Source organism: Enoplosus armatus, chromosome 19 (assembly GCF_043641665.1).
Source record: "Enoplosus armatus isolate fEnoArm2 chromosome 19, fEnoArm2.hap1, whole genome shotgun sequence".
NCBI classification, from domain to species: domain Eukaryota; kingdom Metazoa; phylum Chordata; class Actinopteri; order Centrarchiformes; family Enoplosidae; genus Enoplosus; species Enoplosus armatus.
The window spans coordinates 9,672,328-9,698,397 of NC_092198.1; the positions used below are offsets into that span (position 1 = coordinate 9,672,328).

Below are 26,070 nucleotides of genomic sequence, written 5' to 3' on the forward strand. Positions count from 1 at the left end.
AGGAAGTCTAATGTGGTCTTTATGTACAAATGTATGTTTCTTTTTCTTCTAAAAATACAGACACAAACCACTTTGATTGCTCAAAAACACACAAAACAGGGCAAAAGTTGAGTAAATGAATTTTTATTACACTTTTGTTGTTTATGTTGACAGAAAAGCAGTGAAGTACAGATTTTGCAATGCATAACCATCTTAAAACAGAAAAAAACGCCATCTTCATGTTGGAATCCGTCAGGGTATGAAAACAACTTGTGAATCTGAAGGACTTTGTTTTGCAGAGAATCCACATTCAACAAGCATCCTTTTTATATTTGTTCTGTTGATCTGATGTGGCTCGTCCATGAAATATGAGCTAGTAATGCGTAAAGCGCCCAAGATGATGCGGATGATTTCCCAATCTGTGTTCGTGGAATGCAAACAGTCTTATTATGTACAGTAGATTCACAGTAACAGCACAGAGACACACGGGGCACGAAAGGCCACAAACTGGAAATACTTCAGTTAATTCTGTAATTCAAACTGAGGGAATACTGTCTCACTCATAAAACACACAGTGAACATTTCTTATCATATGGGAACTTGAATTTAGTTAGTTTAGCGTTTCATCTTATGATCAACAACTCTCACTGGTGACAAACCACAAACATGGTCCTAACGTGAAGTATATACACATACTGGCATAGTGCTACAGTAAATCAGAAACACTGTGAAGGGGGATTACATTTATCACATGTATACAACTTAAACACATGAAATGGAAAGCCAAACTTCCATTCAAAAACATAAACATTTGCAAAATGTGTCGATTAGTGTTTCGTTATCATCACAAAATAAGCAAACAGCTGTGCGTTCGCTCTCTGGACTGCCAGGTTAGGTTAGATTAGCTATAACTCAGTCATCACTTTTCAATGAATAACCCACTGGAATCCTTCCGAGTCAGTAGCCTGTGAAATGCTTAATTAATTAAGACTTAATACACATACGTTACAAATAATAACACTGATACATGTGGTCATGTGCATACATACAATAGTCAGGATGTGCACACAGAACCGTGAACGTCTGCACATTCAACATTCAAAGTCCATATGATCATATGATACACTTATACTGAGAATGTCAGCACACACACGTGTCCAAACAATACTCATTATATAGTTTCCATATTATAGTCACAGTATTTCCAGACACGTTAATGGTATTTAGAACTATGTAAAGATCATCATCCTTAGTTTCTCCCCTGCTTGTTTCCCATTAGAGACAATTCCCTCCTCCATTGCAGTATAGTAGGTCAGTCCAGGTGCTACAGTAAATGGTGATGTCATAAACTCCACCCCACACACACACACACACACACGCACACACTTTAAAGTTCTTAAAAGTTGATGTATCATTTTCTTTCTATGATAATTGGAGGTGTTACACTTGTACACTTTACACAATGTGCTCCACGCTTTCCATTCTCTCTTCTCTTCAAACCATATAACCACAACTGTGTTCATTTTCTGTGTGTGTGTGCTTCTACACATTTGTATGCGTTTGTGCGTATTCTCAAGCCACTTGCCAGGAAGTCTTTGTAGCGGTTTAATATGTCGCCATGAAACAACAAGTCAAGAGCCAGGAGACCTCGAGATACAGGAACTGTGAAATGTTTCAGTGTCGTGTGGAATACCGCAGTCAAACACGAGTATTACAGATTATAATAAATTTTAATGGAGACTAACAGTATATTTGCATTTTTTATCCCAGTCTTCCTTCTCCCAAAATGATCCTTCCAACATTTTCTTTCTTCTCTTTCTTTTTGTCTTCACATTGTTGCATCGCTCCCATTTTCTTCCAGTAGTTTAGACCAGATTACATTTTGCTGTACTCCAGTGTTTCTTGTTTTAGACTTTCAATTTGTTTTTCTTTCAGAATTACCATATCAGCTGTCCTAACATCTCTAACACCTGCCCGACCTAACAACTCCCAATATCTCACCCTTGAATACAAAAGAGGACACTGGGCTAAAGACTCAACTTTAAATCGGAGAACTCATCAAGATCCAGTTTTTCTACGCTATTAAAAGCCATTTCAGCACGGCAGAAATGTAGCATTTGAATCATTTGCTCAGCATTCATTAACTTGATTTTCATTTCAATGTAACTTCGTTCTAATATTTGCCTCTTGAAGTAAAGGAAAGACTGCAGATGTGGGGATGACAGCAACAGAGTGGGATTAGGAGGAAACCTATTTTTGTTCAAATATTTTTCATTTGTAGTTTTTTTTCTATAATGCTACAGGAATACTCCTATTTTATTTGGGATATGGGGGGTGAGGGGTTACTTACAGGTTTTGGGGGCAGGGGATTGTGTAATCTTACATTTACTCAGTTATTTTCCTCTTGGAAGGAGGCACCAGGTGTGCAGGCAGGTCCGATGGTAGTTCATGTCCCTCCAGTTTCACTTTTATCAGGTGATTAGCCAACGCAAACTCTTCATCGTCGAGCATCCCATCCTTATCGATATCCGCCAGCTTCCAGATCTTTCCCAGGACTGTATTAGGCAGTTTTGACTTCACCATCTCCCTCTTGGCGTTGGCCCCCGTCACCTTCCCATTGACGGGAGATAATGTGTAGAAAATCTCATCGTAAGCCGGTTTGTCGCGTGCAACGACCCACTCTGCTTCGTCGATGCCCTCGCCGGCTCCTTCGCCGTACCCGTGGCCAAACGGGCCGTCCAAAGTGCCATCGAACGCACCACCCTTCACAACTGCATTGGGACGCTGAGTTTCCTCTTGGCGGACCAGGACCATTAAGCTAGCGATGTCACTGGCCAGCATGTCATCCACTGCCTCCAGGAGTTTGGGTTTCAGAGGCTGGAATTTGTTGAGATCCTGAGCTTGGAGTTGGTCCTGGAAAAGATAATACAGAAAACAAAAACAACCACACCACAAGTTTAGGTCTTATCCATCTAAATCTCCATCTATAAATCTAACATTCCTTTGCTCTTTCCTGTTTACCTGCATCTTCTTCAGATTAGGAAAATCCCCAGGTGATATCTGATGCTCTCTTTCTATGCGTTTGTAAATATCTCCCAGACTGCCGATCAGCTCTTTCTTCTTGTTCTCCTTCCCAAACACAGAGGGCATCTCCTTCTTCAGTGAGCTGATGATGTAGGCATGGACCTGCATTGTGAGAGGCAAAAGATGCTCATGCAACCCAACAGCAAATTTACTGGGACAGCAAGTCAGCCTAAAGTTCTAGTATTTAAAGTCATAATCCTTAAGATTGTGGTTGATTGTGGCGACACCTGTAAAAACAGGTGGTAACGCTAAGAAAGTCTAATGACACAAGTCCCAGAGTTCCATTTGAAATGGCACATTTATTGATCACTAGGGGCTGGAAACGCACTTTGAGCTACTACTCTGTCAGAAATACAACAGAAGAAGACAAGCAACACCTGTATCTGTTTATATGTCTCTATGCTTGTGCCAACTCAAATATGTTTCCCATTCAAAATATCCGGGACCAGCAACACAATAAATGTATAAATGTTTTTCAGTATAAAAAACTGGGCTTGATATGATGAAAATCTTTAGGATTATAACTTCAAACAGTGAGCTGAAGTGGTTTAACTGTTGACAAAAAAAGTTCATTCCTCAGGTCTCATGGGATGCATATGTATTGAAAGGGAGACATGTCGCACATGCAGTGACAATTGTTGATTCAATGTTTTACAGAACTGGATCAGCATTATTTACAATGTTTGGACCACAACATACAGCCAAGCAAACACAGATATCTGCGCTAACCATCTTTTAATGCGGAAAAACATGAAACATTTTCAACAAATAATTAATTTATGAAGAAAATCATTAAATTAAGTTAGGACAAAGGATTAACCAATTTCACCTACAGGTTCAGGTACAGGTTTTATCACTGTCCTGTTCTCAGCCTTCATTGTTATGAATCTCATATATTATTTTTGGATAAGAGCTTTTGATAAATGGCTCAAATGTAACATTATAAGCAGTGGACTGCTGCAACCCTGGAGTCTGGGGACACTAAAGATTCCTTCAACCAGATTAGTCATACAGCAAATCTCTCCGATTATCTTTGTTGACATTTGTTTTTAATATTCAACACAAACTAAACATGGCTGAAGTAACGGGAAAACCCATATTTGTTATGTTGCTGTGGTGATATGTCTGTGTGCGTTTCCCAGAATCCACCTTGTGTCCTTGAATCTCATCACGAAACACTCGCACACCCTATCAGCTGTCAAACAGGAAAACTGCGCTCTACTCTCAGTTTGACAAATCTGTGTGTGTGTGTGTGTGTGTTTGAGTGTGCGAATGTGTACATCCTCTGTGTTTCCTCAAACTACAACAGGCGCCTCTCATACCTGACTTCCTGTCCGGAGAGGAAACAGGAAACAATTCGCTCAGAGGAGAATAGCCACATTTGTCTGGTTCTATTAGTTCTGTGACAGCGACAAGCTTTTTCTGTTTTTCTGAAGGTTAACAGCTGGACGGAGCAGGGAGAGCATGAGAGTGATGGGAGGAATAAATAGGAAACACACACACACCTATGCTGAAAATCTAAACATGTCACTGTGAAATAACTGCAAGGGTTGCATTGTTTTAGCTTATTACACATCTTCAGGGTTGTGGATGGATGTGCAAACATACATTTTTATAATCACTGCTGTAGAAAATAATTGTAAATGGCTGTTCTGCCAACTGCAGGTCATAATAAACTTGTAGATCAGTTGACATATGGGCAAATGGATTTAATATGGAATAGGTACCAGGCTGATAATCTTTCAGTAAAGTAGAAATGTGGGTTACAGACATATAACATGCTATAACATGCATAGTGTCCTCTTTAGTGTCCCCAGAACATCCATAGACTTGCTACTGTTAGCTACCACTGTCCAATAACCAGATTCTCCATCAGTGTGTGCTGTGTGTGTCTTTCACTTGTACCTCACCTTGGCTAGTCTTGCCCTCTTGATCAAATCGTTCAGCTTTCTAAGTGCTGCATTTCTTGGTAAAGACTGAATATCCTTAAAAAGGTCCTGCTCCTCTGCTTCAAACAGCTTCCTGTTGTCTGGGATCAACAGGGGGTGGGACCAAAATGAGCCGATGTAGACGCGGATCACCTGTCAGTGAGGGAGACGGACACAAAATAAAACAGTGGGTGTGAACAAAACAAGATAAAAGACCAGACCTTAAAAAAAACGCTATCCAGCTAATAGCATCTAATTTTTGACAATTTAAGGCAACGAGCGAGTAACCACATTGATCAGTTTGTTAGTTAATAACCAATAATATTATGAAGATGACATTAAGGCATAAAGAGAGATGCATATACCCACAACAAGCCAGAAGATGACAAGCCTGGTGTTGGAGCTTGGCTAATAAAGTCTGAGGGAGCTGTGATTCTAGCGTTCAGGTATCTTTATATTGATTTTCATTAATATTATTTTATTCAGCATCAGTTGCATCAAGTATTCCTGGATGCAGACACAACCACATATACAGATTGCCACATGCACTTCCTATCTCTCTCTCTCACCTTCTGCCCAAGCTCGGATGTTCTGGCTACAAACACCAGACAAAATGGTGGAAAGTTATAAACCCAAAGTCCATTGTTTGTTTCGTTTTTTTAAATTTCATGTTTACTATACCTCAGGAGTATTAACTATTTTCCCCAGCGACCACATCAGGGCACCATACACTCTCATCAACTGCTGGGTCTCTATCTGGTCAGCCTTGTTCAGTACAACCCTGGAAATAAACGACAAGACAACAGTGATGATTTGTGTGAAAGCAAAGAGCTGCAGACAGTAACATTGCATAAACATCCCATCATGTTGATATACTTGTACAATGACAACAAATAACAAATATGTCCTGTTGTCTTGAATTCGATATGTCTGTAAGTCAAGCAACCCCACAGTACCTGATCTTGTCTTCGTGGTTCTTCAGGGCCTTTATCACCTCCGAGAACTCATCAGATATGTCTAGTTTGTGGGCGTCAAACAGTAATATGATCCTGTCCACTCGCTCTGCAAACCACTCCAAGACAGCTGCAAAGTCATAGCCTGAGAGGAGGAGGAGGAGGAGGAGGAGGAGGAGGAGGAGGAGAGGATCCAAAAAAGTGGGTGTGAAATAAAAGGTGAAATGAAGATTTCAGATGTGGGACGGAAGGGTTTAGATAAAAAGAGAATGTAAGAAAAAGAGAGAGTTAATTGTGTATCCTTTTACTTTCTGGTTCTTTGCTTCCATCCCATCCCAGTGTCAAAACAGCAGGAGCATTTGAATTGGCGGTGAACATTACTGAAACATGCAACTGTTGAGGTATCAGGGTTTTTATGCTGATGATAAACACTATGTATAATCCATGACCTGAGCCATTAACCTCCACTGTGATGTTGCAATATTCCCAAGAGGAAACCATTACAATGGCTTCGGGTCATAGAGGAGGCAATAAGAAGGACGCCCATATTGCAACATGCTGATAGAAAAGAATGACTGTTTACAGATGGAGGTCATCCTGCCAGGGTTCAACTAAGTGGCTTTTTAAAAACTAAATAATGAGAAGGAAGACCAAAAACTCCATAAGCATCTGGACTGTAAAAAACTGACCAATTATTTTCTTATTTATCTTCATAAATGAACCATTTTAGAGCCTCTTATGCTATGAAAGCTAAATGCAATCATTGCAGTAATGAATGCATGGATGAGTGAATGAATGAGTTAATGCCTCCATAATGCATGAATAAATGGATCAATGATAAAGTCTGTCAGCAGGAGTACATCATTGCCTCTTTTGACTTTCCATCCTACTCAAGGACAAAACGGACTCTTACCTGGAGAAATTCCACAGTATATGAGAGGAGAACAAAGAACAAAGGACCAAACGAAGGATTAGTGAGCTAAGATTTCCAACCAACAGTGAAGGACACACAAGAGATGCAGAGTCAGTGGTGAACCTGTTACAGCTCAGATCATGGAATAGCAACTAGGAGGCATTTGCTGTCAACTGATAGTAGGTATTAGCTTTGTTAATACAGTCAAATGGATTTTTTGAAAAGCTATGTTTGTGACGAAATGTCTTCCTTCAAATTACAGACTAAATCTACAAAATCCCCCTTTTTACATACTACTGCTAGTGCTACTGTGGCTGCACTGCTGCTGCTCCTCCCAGAGGAATAGTTTATACTCAAGGTGAATGATATCGTCAATGGCTGTGTATATTTGTTAACGCTGACATGATGCCTCAAAAGCTCCTTTACCAACGATTAAAAAAAAAAAGCCACCTTTCATAACAAATGATGTTGTTGAGTGATTAATAATTACTCACTGGGATGTGAGCAGAAGTTTAGCAGTTGTAGCAATAAGCAGGTAAAACATGGAAATGTCCTGTAGGAGCACAGCTGAGAGGACACAGAGGGCACACTGATGCTTGAGCAAAGCTATGGAGGGTTAAGACAGATAGATACCTTGATATTTTGAATTTTCGTGGATTATTCTTCACACAAAAGCACTTCTCACATGGTGTGGGGAAAAACAGGACTGCAAGTCTAAAGCTCTACTATTGCAACCTAGGGCCTGCTTATGATTTTACTGTCCTTACACCCTTACCATAGAGGGGTGAAAAATATGAAGTTTGTCCTGACCAGGAGTAAGGGTCAGGGGATCACAAATAAACAATTAGGATCTATTTTTTCGTGGGTTTAAGAATATCCACAGTGAATTTTTCAGAGATACGCTGGCCAGTTTCTTATAACATTTGTACAAAGTTAATATTTTGGCCTGAGAATGGCACTAGAGTAAAGACTCTTGTTATGGGGAGCATGCACTCACAAAAATGATTAAAATTATTTTTCCTTTTAAGAACAAGTGGACATTTTTGTTTTGATGGTGTCAGAAGAACGCTCGGGGGAAAAACTTTAGGAATCCTCCTCTGGAGAACACAAGTATCCAAAGAAATGTCACTAAAATACATCCATTAGTTCTTGAGATACTGTATGTCAAGTGTTGGTCAAGGGGGAATTCAGATGGTCAGGGGATCACCAATAAAACAAAAACAAACTATGACCTCTGAGGATCATGAATATAAACCTCACGCCATCTGGAAAGTAACTGTTGAAATATCTTGCTCTGATAGTGTTGGACAGACCAACACAGCTCTAAGAAAAACCTGAAGGACAAAGACTAAGTTTGTCCATCGGACTAAAATATATCCAATTGGTTAACAAGGTAAACTCAAGGACTCAACTCATGTTTTTGCCTCAAACCATGTGACAAGAGTCTGATGAAGAACATGCAACGGTCCATAAATTCTTCAAAGTATCGCTTTGATTAGCCTTTTTGCACCTGGTTGATGCCCAGGTTTATCAACTACAATACCTCCATAAGGACATCTATGTAGACAGCTATAGCCTGACAACTGCTCATCTGGACACACACACACACACAAATAAATACAGACATTGATGAAACAATGCAACAGGGTGAAATAATGAGACACACAACATACAGATAAAACACAAACACATAAACATGACATGTAATAAACAAGTGGATGGAATACGATGAAAAGAAAATGAACACACACAAAGAAAAGCTCCGCCATACACAAACACACACTCTGTCCCCAGAGAAAACACAGCTGTGCCGACTCAGTAGAGGTTAATGTTAGCCTGTATTTTTTTTTTATATACCCAACAGACAATAGCAGCGTCACACTTGACTGTGCTGTTTATTTGGTTTGACAACATGCTCAGGGGACACTTTGAAACAGAAAGTAGAGCAGAGCTGATGTGGGTCTGATTCCATTAAATTACTTTTGTACTTTTGTAAACCAAGTCTGAAATTCTGTTTGGTGCTGACAGAGCGTCCACTCTCCGCTGTTCCTCAACAGAAACGCTGCAGACATCAACATTCTCATGACAAACTATTAATCCAGACCCAACCCTGCTATGAAGTAATGTGCTGAACTCAGTGACCAGAATGTGTTCCTTGTTCTTATTCTGCCTTTGGAACCTTATAAATCATCATCATGAAAAATGGTAATGTTGATGTAGGTAAAAAGGCTTATTATTGCTGTATGATGTTGTGTGTCATGATCTTAAAACCTGAACTGACTCGAGATCACAATCTGTTTTGACTGCTCATAACTTGTATTTACAAATGAAGATAATAAGTTGACAGTGGATTTTTATTCCACCCGGATCAGACCAAATACTAATCTATTAATACTGGTATTTTATATTCATAAAAGCACTATTACAGCACTAGAAACAAGCCTGAATGATTGCACCCCCACTAATCAAGAATTCAACGAACAAGATGTTTTCTCAAGCTCATTACCATACCAAATTTCTTTTTTGTGATGCTGTTAGGTGTGTTGCTAAATGTACAGTGATGACGGTCAATATTACAAATGTCAACAGTGTTCAACAATCAGATTCGACATAAGAAAACATTAGACAGTCCAAAGTGAACACTGGTTGTATTGGTAGAGAGCAAATAAAACGAGAGAATGGACAGAAAAAAGGAAAGAAAGAAATTCAAAGATGGATGCAGAAAGAGGGACTGAGTGAATGTGGGAAAGACAAAATTATAGCGGTCTTCAATTATGCCAGTTCTTTTGTTAATGTCAGCGGTTGGTATGGCAATGCCAGCATCTGGCTTTGGGAATGCCAGCCATGCCGGACACATATCAAACTGTAAGACAGCTGGGAGGAATTCTTGTAAGCCTTTCACACCTTCTCCTCACACTGCAGTCTCTGCGTTCAGATCAGCAGCACGGCTGGGATCTGTCCACTGCTGGTTCACTCGTTTCAAAATGTAGATAATGAAGAATCATGTAGCTTTATTTGATTTTTTTTATTTGATGTTTTACTCACAAAAACTTCCATGAGCTGACCTGGCTGTCACGAGATAAGCAAAGAGCAGCATACAATGAAACATGAATGGGTTGTTGGGTAAATAGAAGGGAAGAATAAAAAAAAAATTTTATTATCAAATTAAATGGCCACGTGACACTCTATTTTACATTCAATTCAATCGGGCCTGAGCTAACAGCTTCTTATATTTTGCCATCTTCATTTATATGAAGATGCTAGACAAGTCATAGTAATAAATGCACACCTGCATCACAGTCTGAGACATTCCTCTGGCATCTTTTTTTACAGAGTGTCTTGGTTACCTCAGTTTTTTCACAAAAAATTTGGAATAAAGCTGCCTTCAGATGATAAGAAATGTGCCTGTCGAGCCTCGTTGCTCACCTCGTTGTAGGGCGCAGAGCATGAGTATGAGTTTTTCTTCCATCACTCTCAACCTCCGCTGCTTGCACATGTGCTTCTGGCTACGTCATATACAGCTGTTATCTCATTGATTGCGCTTTGAAAGCTCAGTGGCAACCAAGGTCAAAGTTGAAATAATTTGAACTTTGAGCTCAGTACTCTGAGGCAATTTCGAACGGTGCACCACGCCAAGGGCAGCGCTTCGCCTACTTGGGCGCCACCGCTCTCCCCATAGGAAAACAATGGCACAGCCGGCGCAGAGCGGTTTTACCGTTGATCATGTGTGGGCTGCTTAAGTGTCGTTAACATGATAGGTGATGCTAGGGGGGTTTCAAAATATGTCATAATTTGTCTAGTTTTTTATCTATACAGCCACTATGGCTGTGAAAGTATGTTGTAGTCTCACCACTGTAAAACTCACCAAGTGTGAACAAAGGGTACTCAAGAGGGTACTCAAAGGGTACTTTTCTGTTCAGCAATGACTGAAAATAGTTGTTAAATAGTTGATATTGTAATGCTGAATTTTCTCTCCCAGCAAAAGCTAAAGCATATGTAACTACCTCTTAAATGTGCAGCTCTGTTTGTTGACCATAATGGTTGAATGCATGAACAAGGAAATGGTACATTGTGTGTGTCATGTTATAAACCCAGTACTGAACTGCACAGTGTTAAACATTTTAAATCTGAACTGTGAGCATGCATGTGTGTGAGAGAGCACACTCAAAGCTCATCTTTTTGTCGCTGCTTCCTGTTCTTTGAAATGAATGAAGCATAATCCTCCTGATAGCTAAAAGCTAAAATAAACACACACACACACACACACACACACACACACACACACACACACACACACACACACACACACACACACACACACACACACACACACACACACACACACACACACACACACACACACACACACACACACACACACACACACACACACACACACACACACACACACACACACACACAAAAACGCATCCAAAGGAAATGCTGACATGGTAGTTCAGAGTTCAGTGGGACGAGGGGGCTGCAGCTGAATGGGTCCAGTGAATGAACACCAACACACACACACACACACTCATTAACGCCACGAATGTGTGTCTTACCTCGACTGATTCTCTGTTTCTCTCCTGACAGGATCCCTGGTGTGTCAATCACACTGATGCTTTCCAGCACCGGGTTAGGCAGCTGGGCGCACACAAACCTACAACACACACACACACACACACACACACACACACACACACACACACACACACACACACACACACACACACACACACACACACACACACACACACACACACACACACACACACACACAAGGAGAGGAGAGTTAAAAGAAACTGGACAGAAGTGTAAAATGCTTTACCAACAAACATCGTCCCACACCAGACCTCCCTCTCCCTCTCTCCTGCTTCTCCTCTGTCTGCAGCTGTATAAATACTAACAGGTTAGCAGTCGTCCTCTCTTTGAACCCCCCTAATCTCCACTGACAGTCAGCGCTTCTTCTGTCTCCTTTCTGCAGTGATGGGCCCTCGCAGCGAGGACACTAGCGCAAGAGTTTTTGGCGCTTTTCCTTTTCCAGAAGGATGACTCTGTAAAGATGACTGGCTGTCTCTCGCTGTCTCTCTCTGTCTCTCTCTCTCTCTCTCTCAGACACAGACAGACAGCCATTAAAAAGAGAAAAGCCTGACCAGTGAGCAGAGGGAAATTCAATCACACAGGAATGTAGAGCTGTGGTGTGGATTCTCACTAGTACTCTCACCCACTCTTAATTCTCCACTCTCTTCCTCAGTCTTTCCCCCTGCGTCCACATACTTCACCTTGGCACACCACTTTTTGTTTTCAGTACACAGTATCAGTATCCCAAAAGATATCTGACAGCATGTGCACTCATCTAACACTTTGTGAAAGTGTGTTTGTGTGTGTGTTTACCTGTTGAGGAATGCATTTCCAAATGCGTTCAGCTTTCTGAAGGGCTTCTTGGGGTCAACCACCAAAGCGTTGCCGGGGATGACTCCTTCTGTGTCGCCGTGCATCACCGCGATGAAGGAATCCGTGGTGGGTTCAGGGCCGATCCGCATTCCAGGAAAGTCCTGCTCCAACAGGTAGCTGTAGGGGAGATATGACATAGCGTCAAACAAAACAAGGCAAGAGATGTTTTTGATGGAGTACATGCCGTGTAAGAATAAATCAACCGTACATAAAGATCTTTATGACTGGAATAACCTTTCCAGAAGATGCTACCTAGACAATGAACAATAGTGTAGAGGGCATACTTTAAAGCGACATTAAAAGAGATTAGTATGACTTTATGAGACATTAGCATTAGCGTCTTACAGAAAAATTATGTTATTGTGGATATATAAGCATTCAAGTTTCCCAACCACTTCCACAACTGCTTGCAAGTTTTATAAAAGGCCTTATATCAGTTGTATCATTCCTATGAGAAGACAGAGTGCTGCAAGGCCTTTTCAAAGAGATTATGCTAAAAGGAAATTGGTCTGGATGGTAAGAAGCAGTTCAATAATCACCAGAACACAGGTCTGCCTTGAATTAGAAGCTGCTGGAACAAAGATTTGGGGGATTTCATATCATCACAGGCTGGATGGCTGCTGAGCAGTTTGAGTGTACTGCTAACCATGCGGAGCAAGACAAAGCTTTCTGAATCAGAGTTGTGTGGTTGGTTGAGACAAAGACGGAGGTATTTTGCCAAAAGTGGAGTTAAAAGACAGCATCACACTCAGGGACTGACATGCTGCAGACTGATGAGACTGCACAAAGTGGACGTAGTGATAAAGATGAAAGATTCGATCAATGTTCTTCAGCATAACCATCAGCCACAGCTGTAAATCTTGGACTCACTTAAGTGTTCCTAAAGGACAATGAAACACAAGTGAAAACTAGTTTTACTAGCAAAGCTAAAATTAAGATATAGGTATGGCAGTCCTGATGGCGTAGAGAATATTCACACTGGACTGAAGAAGACAAATCTGTACAAGAATTGGGTTGAGCTCTACCAGAGCTGACATTTGTTTTGCTTCCTGGTGATGAAAAACAGCTGAGGTGAAAAAGATTAAGGGACGGACAACCAAACATTAGATTTTATGCATGTATGGTGTTGACTGGGCACATTTTTCAGGAGACCTACAATAAATCTCCCGAAGGATTCAAATTTGAGAATGTGTTTTGCTGGAAATGGGCATCACGTTCAACTTACAAGTGATGCAAACCTTTTGACCTCATCTGTAACCGTCGCTGCGGAAACACAGCTGACTAACAGCTCATATGTTTGAGGTGTGAAAGGTTAAATCCTCATCTGTTAAATTCAGTGACATCACGTGTGTTACAAATGAAGACTGGTGTGTTTCTGTTGAGTTGCACAACCTCGACAATGTGAACACAGGCTAAAAGCACCATAAATTTCAAGTGTGAGTGTGGGATGTGTATGCTTTTTTAACTGCAACCAGATGTAAGGATGGTCCTTTTATACATCTTACACAAACACACACACACACACACACACACACACACACACACACACACACACACACACACACTCACACACACACACTCACACACACACACACACACACACACACACACACACACACACACACCTTGTCAGAGGAGCCAGCAGTGCCTGGTAGAGCCGTCTCTGTGCACACGTGTCTGTGTGAGTCCTCCTGTCTGTCTGTCTGTCTGTCTGTCTGTAGGTCTGTAGGTCTGTAGGAAGGTTGTGCAGTGCATATGCACAACTATGTGCACCCAGCAGATTGTAGATAGCATATATATACTGTGTGTATCTGTGTGCAGTTCACATAAACCATCTCATATCACCTTGAAGGAAAACTTGTATTCTGGTGATGATTTGCTCCTTGAAAGACTCAGAAAGTACAATTTGGGATAAAAGCGGAAAACCAATAAATTTCAGCCCTGAAATGAAGACAGGCTCAGATTACTGACCTCTGAATAACCGCCAAAGAAGAGAGACTATATTACCCTCCACCAGCACCTCTTCTCTCTTCCTTTTGGCTGCCATGCAGATATTCATTTACATTTTATGACTTTTCCAATTCACATCAAGGAAAATTAGATGTAAATGAACTATTATTATTGTAACTTTTCCTTGTATGGTTTTGAAAAAAGAGACACCCTGTGATATGAAATGAAAGAGATGCTGCGAGTGCAGCAGCTCTGACTGAGGGTTACTCAGCAGTTTGTACATTCTGCGTCTTACTGTTACAATGTCGGTGGTGTAGGGTCGGGCTGCTGACTGGTGGGTGTTGTCCGCAGTGAAAGGGTAAAAAAGAGAGAGGATCAGACAGAAGAGGAGGAAGAGAGAGAGCAGGGATGTCTGCATTGTCCTGTCTTATAGCAGGAAGTCACTAACAGCATCCTCTCTCAGGCTTTCAAAGGCTTACCCCACTAATTACCCACTATGCTCTGCAAGCATGTGTTTGTGTGAGTGTGTGCTTGTTTGTGAGAGGGGCAAGTTGTTAGTAGCACCCTGCAGTTCAAAAAGAGGCCCAACACCCAGCTGCTAATATCTCCTGCTGTCACACAGACACAAATACCAGAGATACTCCAGGTCATAAGCTCTCACACAACCCTGAATATACAACATTATTTCTATACTACATGAAGTTACTGTAAGAATAGAGTCGTTACTAAAGGCAGTAATACAGCTTAAACAGAGACTAATTTATGTAAGGTTAGGCATGTTTTTGGCACCCTTGTCCAAAATGACTTTGGATGAAATACACACACCTCGTCAGGGAGGGCTGCAGTGCCAGGCAGCGCCGCCTCCATACATATTAAGTTTGCATGTGTGTGTGTTGTGTTGGCTGTCATCTAAACTTTTTTTTATGGATTCAATAAAGCTTGCAGAGGTGTGGCTCCTAGCAGACTGTGAGTGTTTTTGTCTGTGTGATGGATGATCTTTTTGTTACTCCCTTCATATTGCTCTTTATGTTTTCTTGATTGTTTTCTATCCCATCGCATTGCGTTTTATGCCACTTGTTTGGTTCAGTTGTAGTTTATTGCATGACCATGAACTCTTCTTCCTCACTCTTAATGACAAACTGCCTCACTGGAGAAGCTGGGGGAAAAGTCAGTTTGGGTGTGTCAGCCTCTCCCTCTCTATCTTTCTGGTGGCCTCTGCCTCATATGTTTGGGTGCGATTCCCCTTTCCATATGAAAGTAGTGTGTGTGCCATTTTCCTCACCGTATGAAGCTCGTCTTGCCAGTGGAGTACTGTCCCACCAGTAGGACCATGGGCTTGTTGTCAAAGTCTGCATCCTCCAGAGCCGGAGAGTGGAACTCATGGAACTTGTAGCTCTCCTCCAGCGGCAGGAGTTTGGTTTTGTAGAGCTTCTTAAGTCCGTCACTGACGGTCTGAAAGACTTCTGGCTCCTTCTTCCTCCTGTCGTCGGTTCCAAGCCAGCTGAACATGGTTGCTGGTTGCTTATTGTTTGACTAGTAAAGCCTCCAATAGGTGTAACTGGCCAAAGATGCTGCTTGTTGATAAGTTGTGTGAACAAATTCGGTCTACAAATTTGTTATGTCCTCAAGGGGTTGATACTTGTCAAGGTGAAAGTCAGATTTCCTCACATATAAGACAAGAGCTAATTAAAACTCTGTTTCAGCAACAAAAGCAAATAAATTTAACACACTTAAAAAAAAGAAATCACACACTAAAAAATAATCTATATTGTTGTTTTCTCCAGGTTATATTTTACTGGAAATCAAAAAAGATAAAATCTCTTTAAAAGTCTGGTTTGGGGAGAAAAAAAATGGAAACTCACATCAGCCTCAGGAAAACATTTATAGATGAATAATGATAAAGTCAATCTGTCTGTCCTGCTACACTGACTGGGTGGTGACTGCTGTTGTTATTGATGATTATATTGAGGTTTGGCCTGATGCTATATTCAGCCCAGTCGAAGGTTATTTTAAGATATTGTCTCCTAATGTCTACAACAACAAACAAAAATCAAAATGGTATTTTTTTATTTATCAGAATTTAAACCTGACACTTCAAATGCACTCTCATCATCGAGTCCATCGGTCCTCCCAAGTCCAGGCCACTTCTGCTCCTGGGCCAAAACAACAACAACACTGCATTCAACGAGTTTGTTTTTGTTTACCAGTCTATATCAGTAAACAAACAAACAAACAAACACTCAGATAAAGCCTAAATCATTCTGCTCGTGCACAACACCACATTACCGCTATTCAATCTCGTCCACGAGCTAGCAGAGGAATCCCAAAAATGATGCACCGAGCTGCTGTCAGAGCGCGACCACCGTTATTGTTCAACTGCTCCCGCTCTTCTGCCCGCAAAAAGACCCGCACCTCCTGAGGACCAGCTCTTATCTCTGTTGTGTTCCTGTCTAGAAATTGCTAGTAGCCTGTTTTGCTGGCGCTAACGGGTTATTTTCTGTCACGGCACAGCGCTGAATGTAGCAGCAGCTGATGTCCTGCAGCTCAATTTAAATGCCGAGTCGAAGGAAACCCGAGCCCGGCGGAAGTGCCCAACGCCTGGCAGCCCGACCCACCGCGGTCCCGCCCAGTGATGCGGGGGGAGCTGAAGCCGGGCAGGACGACGCCATGATGGATGAGGAGGGATGGAGGAGCCGCCGTAGAAGGACAGCGCGCCACCTAAAGGCAAATGCTTTTTAAATTGAAATTGAAAGTGAACATTACATTCATATGTTTTTTAATTAGCACATTATTAAGTGACTGTGTACTTATTTTCCTTTTCGGTCACTCGTTTCCCGAAATATTTATCTCAGAATAGCTGACCCCTGGTCAGTGATGGAAAGTAATTAAGTAAACTGTATTTACTCAAATACTTAAGTACTTGTGCTTTAGTTGAGTATTTTCATTTTGGGCACCTTTTTTTACTTCTAATTCACTAAATCTCAAAGGCAAAATTGTACTCTACTGCATTTGAAAGCTATATAACCAGTTTCTTTTAAGATTAAGATTTTACTTACAAAATATGACATAAAACATATTATGTATATAGATGAACTACCCAACTGTATATAATCAACAGTGAAATGCTACTTAAACATCAATGCTTTGTTATTAACAATCCATTAATGTGACATATAATCATATAAGACTTACAGGGTCCATTGTATCTGCATAACTTTTGATACAGAGTATAATTATACTTGTAGACTTTTGCTTAAGATTTTCAATGCAGGACTTTAACTTAATAATAGTCATAAAGTATACATTGTAGTATTGCTACTTTTACTTAAGTAAAATATCTGAATACTTCTTCCATCACAGCCCTTGGTACATTTGATAAAGTTTAGATCCAACCTGGAAGTATTGGCTGCCATACATAACTGGTGTCAGCGTGGTGAGATACTGTTTGTACTGTATGTAATGTCATGGGAGTATGGATATGTCAAGCAGGGAGCCCTGGTGGTGCTCCGTTTGAGAACCAACATGGTTCTAAAGATGCATTGTATTTGGTTACACATCACATTTGTAAATGACATAAAGTAGTATATTGTAGTGTTGATCTCTATAGCGGCGATATAAAATAAAATGTTGTTTGCAATTTGACCAGCAGATGTCTCTGTTCACTCTCCTGTTTCATGGTACAGAGGCAGGTGTCAAGAAACAGTTAAACACAGTACAGAACAAAGGTCGGCCATTCTTCCTGAGAATATGTAAAAGCTGGTAACAGTACAAACCTCAAACCTGAGAAAAAGAAATGTTGCTAAAAGAAATAAATAAGCCAAAACATAGCAGAGCAGAATAGTTAACAAGTTCACTTTATTATTGTTTATTTTGAATATACAACAATTCTGTCTTGCCACATACAAGACTATGACAAAAATATCACTGACTTCTTTGCCAGAGTAAAACCTTTTTAACAAAATGGACACAACCTCATGCACAGGGTCATCACATTGCAGAAAACCTGAGTTGTGTAAATACATGAACCTGAAACTAAATGTACCTGTGGAGTTTCATAACTCCCCCTTACTGTGGCTTGGGATGCACGCAGGTCACCAGTGTAGAGGAAGAGATTTCACAGTAATTCCCTGCCGGGCGGTAACTGTTGACATATGAAATGCATCATCAAAGCTTCCTTCATATGTAACATTTTGAGAAGTTATGACTTCATGCGGGAAGAACAACAAACACAGGGAAAGAGGAACAACAATAGAGCGTAATGATTTCCTCCATTATTACATGTCGAAACCAATGAAAACAACATATGTAGAATTCTTCTGAATGACAGAAAGTGAACATGAAAGTATTTACTGTGCTTTAATCATTACACAACTGTATTTATTATTGTAAGCTTATGTAGATGGTTTGACAGTAGCAAATAATGATGATGATGAGACAGCATAAAACATCCTGAGACAAAGTGACGATGTTGTCAGTATTGTACTGCCAGTAATTTGTTCACAGAAAAGAAAGAAAATGATGATTGCAAAATGCTGACTTTCTTTTTAGTACAAAAGCACAGATACTATTGACACATACTGTAGGTCAAGAATAAAGTGCTGTAGGTTTGACTTCATCATACATGAAAACATTAATCACAAACATACACATCCTTTTCTTCTGAAAAACAGTATTTCCTTCATTTAGTGGACTCAGCAATAGTGGATTAGTATTAGGAAGGATGCTGCAATAACTGAACGAGGAATTACTGTAATTACATAATACATAAGCCCAATTTACCAACATACAAACAAATAATGTCCCAATGTGCCACAACAAGATCAGTTTAAGTGCTTCACCAGGAACTAAAACAGGAACAGACTGATGCTAAACCAAAACTACTTGCAACTACTACTGTTTGACAACGTTATCAAGTAAACACGGATATGAACAGTCACGGAACAGCTACAGCAAACTGTGGTCGCATAGAATATCAAAACAAACAGCAACAGCAAAAGAAAACGCCAAAGTTAATTTCTTTATAGGGTTTTTGTTCTACCATTAAATCAAGATAACAATCACAAAGAGTTTGAAGTCTGTCCACAAAAAAAAAATCCATAATTAATTTACAATTTAGATGCTTCTCTTGGACCATGTGTCGGACACCAGTCCAGAACAGTCCATTAGTGCTTTGTTGGGTTTGAGATCTGATGTTGTGGTGACCATGGTGTACATGGTTTACACTTACACCATATGGCGTTTAATCAGGAAGAAATACTTTTTTCTACAGGTTATCTCTAAGTAGAACTTTGACTTCATATCAATCAAAATAAATACAGAATACATTAATTAATGAACTACATCCCAAAGGACATTTTGCTCAAAATTACAGTAAGGTGAACACTTCTCCCTTCACTTCTGTATTTTAAATAAAACTGATTTATATCATGATTTTTGTTTCTAACATGATGTTGAATTTAAGTGCATTTTGTGTAATAATGGGTAAATATGTTGATGAATATCATCTACTGGTCCATTGAGATTACCAAGTTCCATTTGGTCAAAATATCATCTGCCTCCCACCCCGTTTCCCCACCTCTCTCCATCTCTCTCTGCGCTTCTGCCTCTTCCTCAGATGCTTGTCGGACCATCACATTTTCCAACCTCAACTCGCTCTTCCTCACATACTCCTCCTCCTCCTTCTCCTCTCCTCCCACCCTGTTCTCACTCTCTTTCTCTCCCTGCATCAACCCATCCAACCCTCCCTCCTTGTCGAACGCCATCGCCATCTCTGGCAACACTAGTTTCCTGGTCTTGGGATCCCAATCAATACGAATAGCTCCCTCCTCCTCATCATCATCTGTAGCCAGTCTCAGAACACCATAGTCATCTGGTAAGAAATCTGATTGGTCAGTGCAGGAGGTAGGCATGCCTTTGATGTTCTGAGTGGCATAAGCAGAAAGAAGTGGTACTTCCTCACACTCGCTTCCCTCCTCCACAACTCCATCTATGTTTCCATCCATCTCTTCCCCCATTCCTCCCTCCTTCTTTGTTTGTAGATTTACAGGAATATGGAAGAGGTCAGTTTGTGGGGTTTTGTTTATAAATAAACCTGGAAACTCTCCATCCTCCTCCTCTCTACCCTCCTCTCGTTTGGTTGCTCCCTGAAAAGACAGTAATGGTTCCTGAGTTTGGTTCGGTTTAATGGAATTTACCCATGAACATGCGTGCGCCTGTAAAAGTGTGCTCATCTCTGTCTGTGCATGTGTCTGTGAGCATGTGTGGGTTGACTTCTGTGAGAGGATGGACTTCACCTGAGGAGCGTAAACTCCAGCAGAGTGCCCATCCTCAAGTTTCAGATTATTCCCATCTTCTCCTCGGCCACACCTCCTCCCTCTTTCTTCTTCTCCTCCTCCGACATCGATTCTAGGAGCTACGCCAATAAACCCATAGTCGATGGACAAATCATCCCAGGGTTCCTCGGGCTCGGGTGTTTCGGCTCTCTGGGGGGCGTATCCTGGCGGGGGGTCTGCGCTGTGTGGCCGCGGCTTGGGGCATGCACGGTCTGATATGCCGCTTTTGATGTCTGGCTTGATGATGGTGAAGAGGAGGATGTTGAGATTCTCGGAGGGGAACGTCACAGGGGGTGGATGAAAAGAAGGCGGGTTCTGGAAGTTGAATGAGTGTGGCATTAAAAGATTGACCTTTAGCTTTTGAAACATTTTTGAAATAAGCTTTCTTTGAAACATTCTGAGATGTTTGCATGCTATAGTCAGAACTGTATTATTTATTTCTCTAAAATGAATATTTCAAATATTGACTATTGCAAAAAAAAGTTAGGATATCCTGACTTTTCCTCCCTAACATGGGTCAAACTCCACAATCATGTATCCAACTTTTCCTATAATGCTCCTCATTTGTTGGACCCTGCCTGCCTGGTAAAGTATGTGTGTAATGAATGTGTGTGTTTGTATTACCAGTATATATGGGCTCTTCTGTCCTTTCCCTGTCAGGTAGTGATAGAGAAGGTAGCCAACCACCACCAGCATACACATGCACACAGATGGAATAACGATACCCACAACCACCTTCTTCAGCTGGTCAATCACAGGGTCTGGAGAGAGACGGGAATCAGAGACATGTCATACAAATACATTACATGCATGAGTGTGAAGGTCCATATAGGGAATACTATGTGAACACAAAGCCATATCAGAGCTCATTCTATAAAATCTAAGATGTTATCAATCTGAAAACAAGAATATCTTCTTGACTGACATTGTGGAAATGTACAAACTGAAACACAAACAATGAAAGACGTCTCAGACACGAACATCAATCTCTCGCTCTTGCTTCTGTTTCAGGTTTAGTCACATTCCTTTCTACCTGTCAAACAGGGAGGTAAATATTCTCTCTCTCATACACACACACACACAAACACACACAAACACACACAATGTGGTTGTACCTGGAGGCGTGGTTATGCACTGCCATACTGAGGACTGGCATTGAAAGGGCATGGAGATGAACCTTGTCTTGGCAGAGAAGCAGTAGTCGGTGTCATACTCCATCAGGCGATACTTGTATGTACTAGAGACCACTGGGAAATAGCTCTACAAACACAAACACACACCCACACAGATAAGTCAGTGCTCTAGAAGAACTTCAGGTGTGCTTGATTTAACAGCCTGTCTGTGCAAGGAGGGCGGGACAAGCTAGGACTTTTCATATATTTTTACTCACCGTCTGGCTGCGACGGGTATTGTGGATGGAGAGGTTGTAAGTCATGTGGGGGTAGAGTGTCGCCATGGAAACCCCTGGGGTGTGGTTGTTAGGCTGATACCTCATTGGTCCCTTCAGAGTGATGATGGCACTGTTGTCCTCTATTTCCACATAAACCAGTGGAGGGCCAAAAGTAGCTATAGAGAGAGACAAAAAGATTTAGTTTGTAGTTGATTTTAGTGAAGTTGGTTAGTTTAGTTAAGCCAAAAGGTGGTGTACTTTGTCAGCTATCGGTCTTTTTGTCCAGCCTCCCCCTGTGTGTCTTTTAGTATTTATGCCTCAGCTCACAGGTCACTTTAACTTACTGTCTGAATGTGGATCGAACCTCCTCCGTGTGAAGGCCCATTTGGAGGACGCTCTTCCGCTCACAGCACGAACCCTGGCGTGGTATCCCTGCTCCAGATCCCTCGTCTCATTGCTCAGATCGCACCAGGTCCGCACTATTTCTGTACACTGCCTCACCGCCCTCCAGTGCACCTGTCTCCCTTTGCTGCCCTCAACGCTGTCCCCGTAGCTGTGAAAGAGTAGAGGAGACCCACACAGATCAGACGATGGCTGCTCTGAATCCCTGCACAAGCTGGGACAATAAGAATGGAGGGAGTGAACTCGAAACACACTTCCCTCCTTACCCTAACCCTCAAGCAAGAAACTTCAGCTTAAATAGGCTGTTCGTGAGATCTAGTTACATTTTTCTTTTGTTTCTGTCCCCCCTCCCTTCTCTGCTTCTTTTTGTCTGTAAATTCCTTTGAGACGTGCTGAAGAAAGGCCTATATAAAAATATTTACTTTAGCTTTAACCAGGTCAAGTCCAATGTAATTACAGTATGACCAATGGACTTAAATTATTTGCAACTTGACGAAAATAACTTTGTGCTCAGGGACACTGTAGTTAAAAGAACATATTTTATTCATTCATGTTTTCAAATTTAAAATCTTTACTTACATGGCATACTGCACCGTAAAGTGTGTATCATCTGAAGTGCCATTTCCTGGTAACCACTGCACTATGTTCCTCAGATTCGCTGAGGAGAAGATGACATTGATGGGGCTGGGGGGAGAGGAGGAGACTGATGGGAAAGAAAGAAAAGTTGAGACTCATTAAATACGAGCTCATGTTTGTCATCAGAATTTCTACCAGCTTCTAGTTACATTAAAAAACATCCCATTTGGAGCTGATTTTTCCCCTTTTCTCCATTTGGCGGTTGACTGACCTTTAAACTCCCTCTTGTGCTTATAGTACCACAGAAGTACTCGTTAGTACCTCACATTGTTGTGCTGCGAGACTATAGGCTGCTCATAAAACCCAATAAAATGTAACCAAAGTAAGTTCTCTCTATATATGACATATTTTAAGTTATTTTAATATTTTTTAAGAGTTTTTGTAAACTATTTCTGCATGGGACGCACGTTGATGAAAGTTAGTTTCATCCTGAGAACCAGGTTCGTAGGTTACAGACATCTGAACCAATGATAAACTGATCTTGAACTTAGCTCCATTACTCATTTTCATGCCATGTATACACCCAAACAACAGGGCTGTGAGTCACTCTTGGTCCTCCCTTCCAGAAGCCATGACACCATCACACAGACAAGCCACGTACAGGATCAAGTTAATCAAAGCCTGTGTGCATAACAACGGCTGCTGTTTAGATACGTGATGTTTACTAAAAATAAATGGAAGTTTTTATTACTGTGTCATGACTATGCTCAGTCTGCATGGACTTAGAAGACAACATCAATTCATTTCTATGCCAATATGCCAATGATAAAACAGGTTGTCTTATGATCCTCCTCACACATCATAAAACTAACTGGACAAACTGACTGTGGTTTTAAAGTGATCAATATCAAATCAGATCTACTCCGTGGTGAGATTCAAATTAGGCAATGATTTACTTAATCTGCAAACATACATACACTTGATGACATATTGAAAACAGTGGGTAGGTTACCCTGAGTTGCCAATGTTTAATTACACACACACACACACACACACACAAACACAGTGGAATCAGTCGTTGATTGAAAACAAATAGCCTCAAAAGTAAAGCCTACTAAAACTAATATATGCCTAATATAACAGTAACAGCTACTTGTAGTAATGGGAAAAGGCCTGACACATGAATTAGTAAAGAAAGAAGAAAAACAAACTCGCAATGTAAGTTTAGTGCAGTCATACCTGCGCAGTGCAGAGACCCCAGGTTTAGAAGAAGGAACACTGTCCACATCTCTGTATGAAGTGGTCAGAAAGAAAACACACCGACATTTTGAACCTTCCGGCAGCTTCTCAGCTCCTCCGCCGACCTGTCGGCTCCGCCGGCAGCTACACCGGTCAGCGGCCCGATGTTTCTCCCTGCGATTAAAATAAATCGTCTGCAAAACAAACACGTTCAAGGAGCAAGTAAAAAAAGAGAAGAAGTGTGTTTGGATATCGGTGACCGTAAACCGGCTAAACCTCAACGATTAACAGTAAGGAGCCTAAAACAACCTCCGCGACACGTTTCCGTGAATGAGGAAGGAATGTGACCTCACTCGTTTGTGCACGTTACACCTGTGCAGGTGTGGGCCGCGTGTGTTTGTGTGTGGGGATTGGCTGATGAGAATATGAAGAACAACATTACAAAATATTACTAAGCCTATATGACAAGGCGTCGGTTGAAGAAGTCATCTGATCCTTAAATTCATCAAATGTTTCTTAAAAGGTTCTGCATTTCAAATTTGACTTAAAAGTACATCAGCACAATATACTTAAAGTAACCTATCAAACATATTATGTAAAATGGCCCCTATGGATTATTATTGTGGATTAATCAAGGTGTAGGCATGTTAATGTAAACTTTATATAGTGCTTGGTAGTTTTATATCTAACAATGAATGTATTTTAGACTTTGGTCATGTTTTATATATATTATTTTTATTTCCATCCCTCATTATTCCTATTTAATGTAATCGCGTTTATCTTGCCTTGAGTTTTTAGAAGTCTTTGTATAAGCTTTTAGCTTCCCACCTCTCTTGCACAATGTATATATATATTTGAGTAGGCCTATATGTAGATAAGTCTGTATATATGTAACTGTCTTTGTGTACATAATACATCTTTTATAGTAATTACCTGCAAATGAATAAATAGATAAATAGTAAAATCTTAATCCTTAAAGTAGATACAGTTGTCAGATAACTGTAGTGCAGAAAAAGTCCAATATTTTTCTCCCAAATGTGGAGCACAGGTATAGTAACATGAACTGGAAATAGAAGATTTCAAAATTACAAAATTGCACTTAAGTACAGTGGCCTGCTTGAGTAAATTGAGGTACTTTCCTGCACACATTAATGGCCTATAGAATATATAAATGAAACTATGAACCACTTTTTGCAATGAACATGAAGTAGCTAACATGCAGTAGTTGAAAAAGACACTGAAGCCTTCCTGTAGTTATAAAATGTCTCAGCAAATGGTTTGGTCAGGCTTTTTTTTCTTTTAAATATGTGGGCTGGATGTTACTTGAGACCTGGAGGAACAACAACAAAATTGCCTTGTGATACTTCTTCTTGGGCCTGTTCCAAGAAGCAGGTTATTGAGTTGAATCTGAATAACCTTGCAGAGTAAAACCTGACACTGTGTTTTTGCATCAGCAGCTCATGTTCCACAAAGGACGGGGGTCCCAAGAAAACTCAGTTCCCTTCACTGGCAGTCCTAAAATGCAGTATGCGGCTTGCATTAACACCCTCAATAGTGACATCTGGTGGACAACATGTGCCACCACTGTCATTTCCTCCAATTCACACAGCCTATTATAGCAAGGAGGTCATCCTTCTAAATATAGATTTTAAAAAGACATGCCTACTGTAAGGGATATGTATACACTTCACATTCTGCATTTACTGCTCATTACTCCTTTCAAAAAGCTGAGCTCCGACAATACTGTCAGAATGTCAAGTGTCACATCATCTCTCCTTCCTGTATCTGCAGAGTGTTTCCCTAAACTGGCAGTGTATTAGAGCTGGACTGGGCCAACACACTAGCTGTTCCTGTTATCAGGGGAAACGCAAAG

At 40.8% G+C, this 26,070-nt stretch overlaps 2 protein-coding genes across 4 annotated transcripts; both read right to left on the bottom strand.

The window, feature by feature from the left end:
• Positions 1–107: 107 nt before the first annotated feature.
• On the bottom strand, positions 108–15,993 carry ehd3 (EH-domain containing 3). The gene is made up of 8 exons (XM_070925416.1): positions 15,541–15,993; positions 12,249–12,425; positions 11,417–11,514; positions 5,948–6,089; positions 5,673–5,772; positions 4,974–5,144; positions 3,001–3,165; positions 108–2,892 (listed from the first exon to the last, which is right to left on the bottom strand). Exons 1-8 carry the CDS (start codon positions 15,765–15,767, stop codon positions 2,365–2,367), a joined length of 1,608 nt encoding a protein of 535 aa, XP_070781517.1. The 5' UTR covers positions 15,768–15,993; the 3' UTR covers positions 108–2,364.
• Positions 15,994–18,096: 2,103 nt separating this feature from the next.
• Positions 18,097–24,512, bottom strand: il20ra (interleukin 20 receptor, alpha). 3 transcript variants are annotated; one of them, XM_070925637.1, is made up of 8 exons: positions 24,198–24,512; positions 22,962–23,085; positions 22,325–22,533; positions 21,981–22,156; positions 21,706–21,850; positions 21,215–21,351; positions 20,380–20,905; positions 18,097–20,238 (listed from the first exon to the last, which is right to left on the bottom strand). In XM_070925637.1, the coding sequence occupies exons 1-8, from the start codon at positions 24,244–24,246 to the stop codon at positions 19,763–19,765; spliced, it is 1,842 nt and encodes a 613-aa protein (XP_070781738.1). In that variant the 5' UTR covers positions 24,247–24,512; the 3' UTR covers positions 18,097–19,762. The 3 variants fall into 3 exon arrangements, with proteins under 3 accessions (XP_070781738.1, XP_070781737.1, XP_070781736.1); XM_070925636.1 differs by having other exon boundaries at positions 18,097–20,905; positions 21,326–21,351; XM_070925635.1 differs by having other exon boundaries at positions 18,097–20,905.
• Between the last annotated feature and the right edge of the window lie 1,558 nt (positions 24,513–26,070).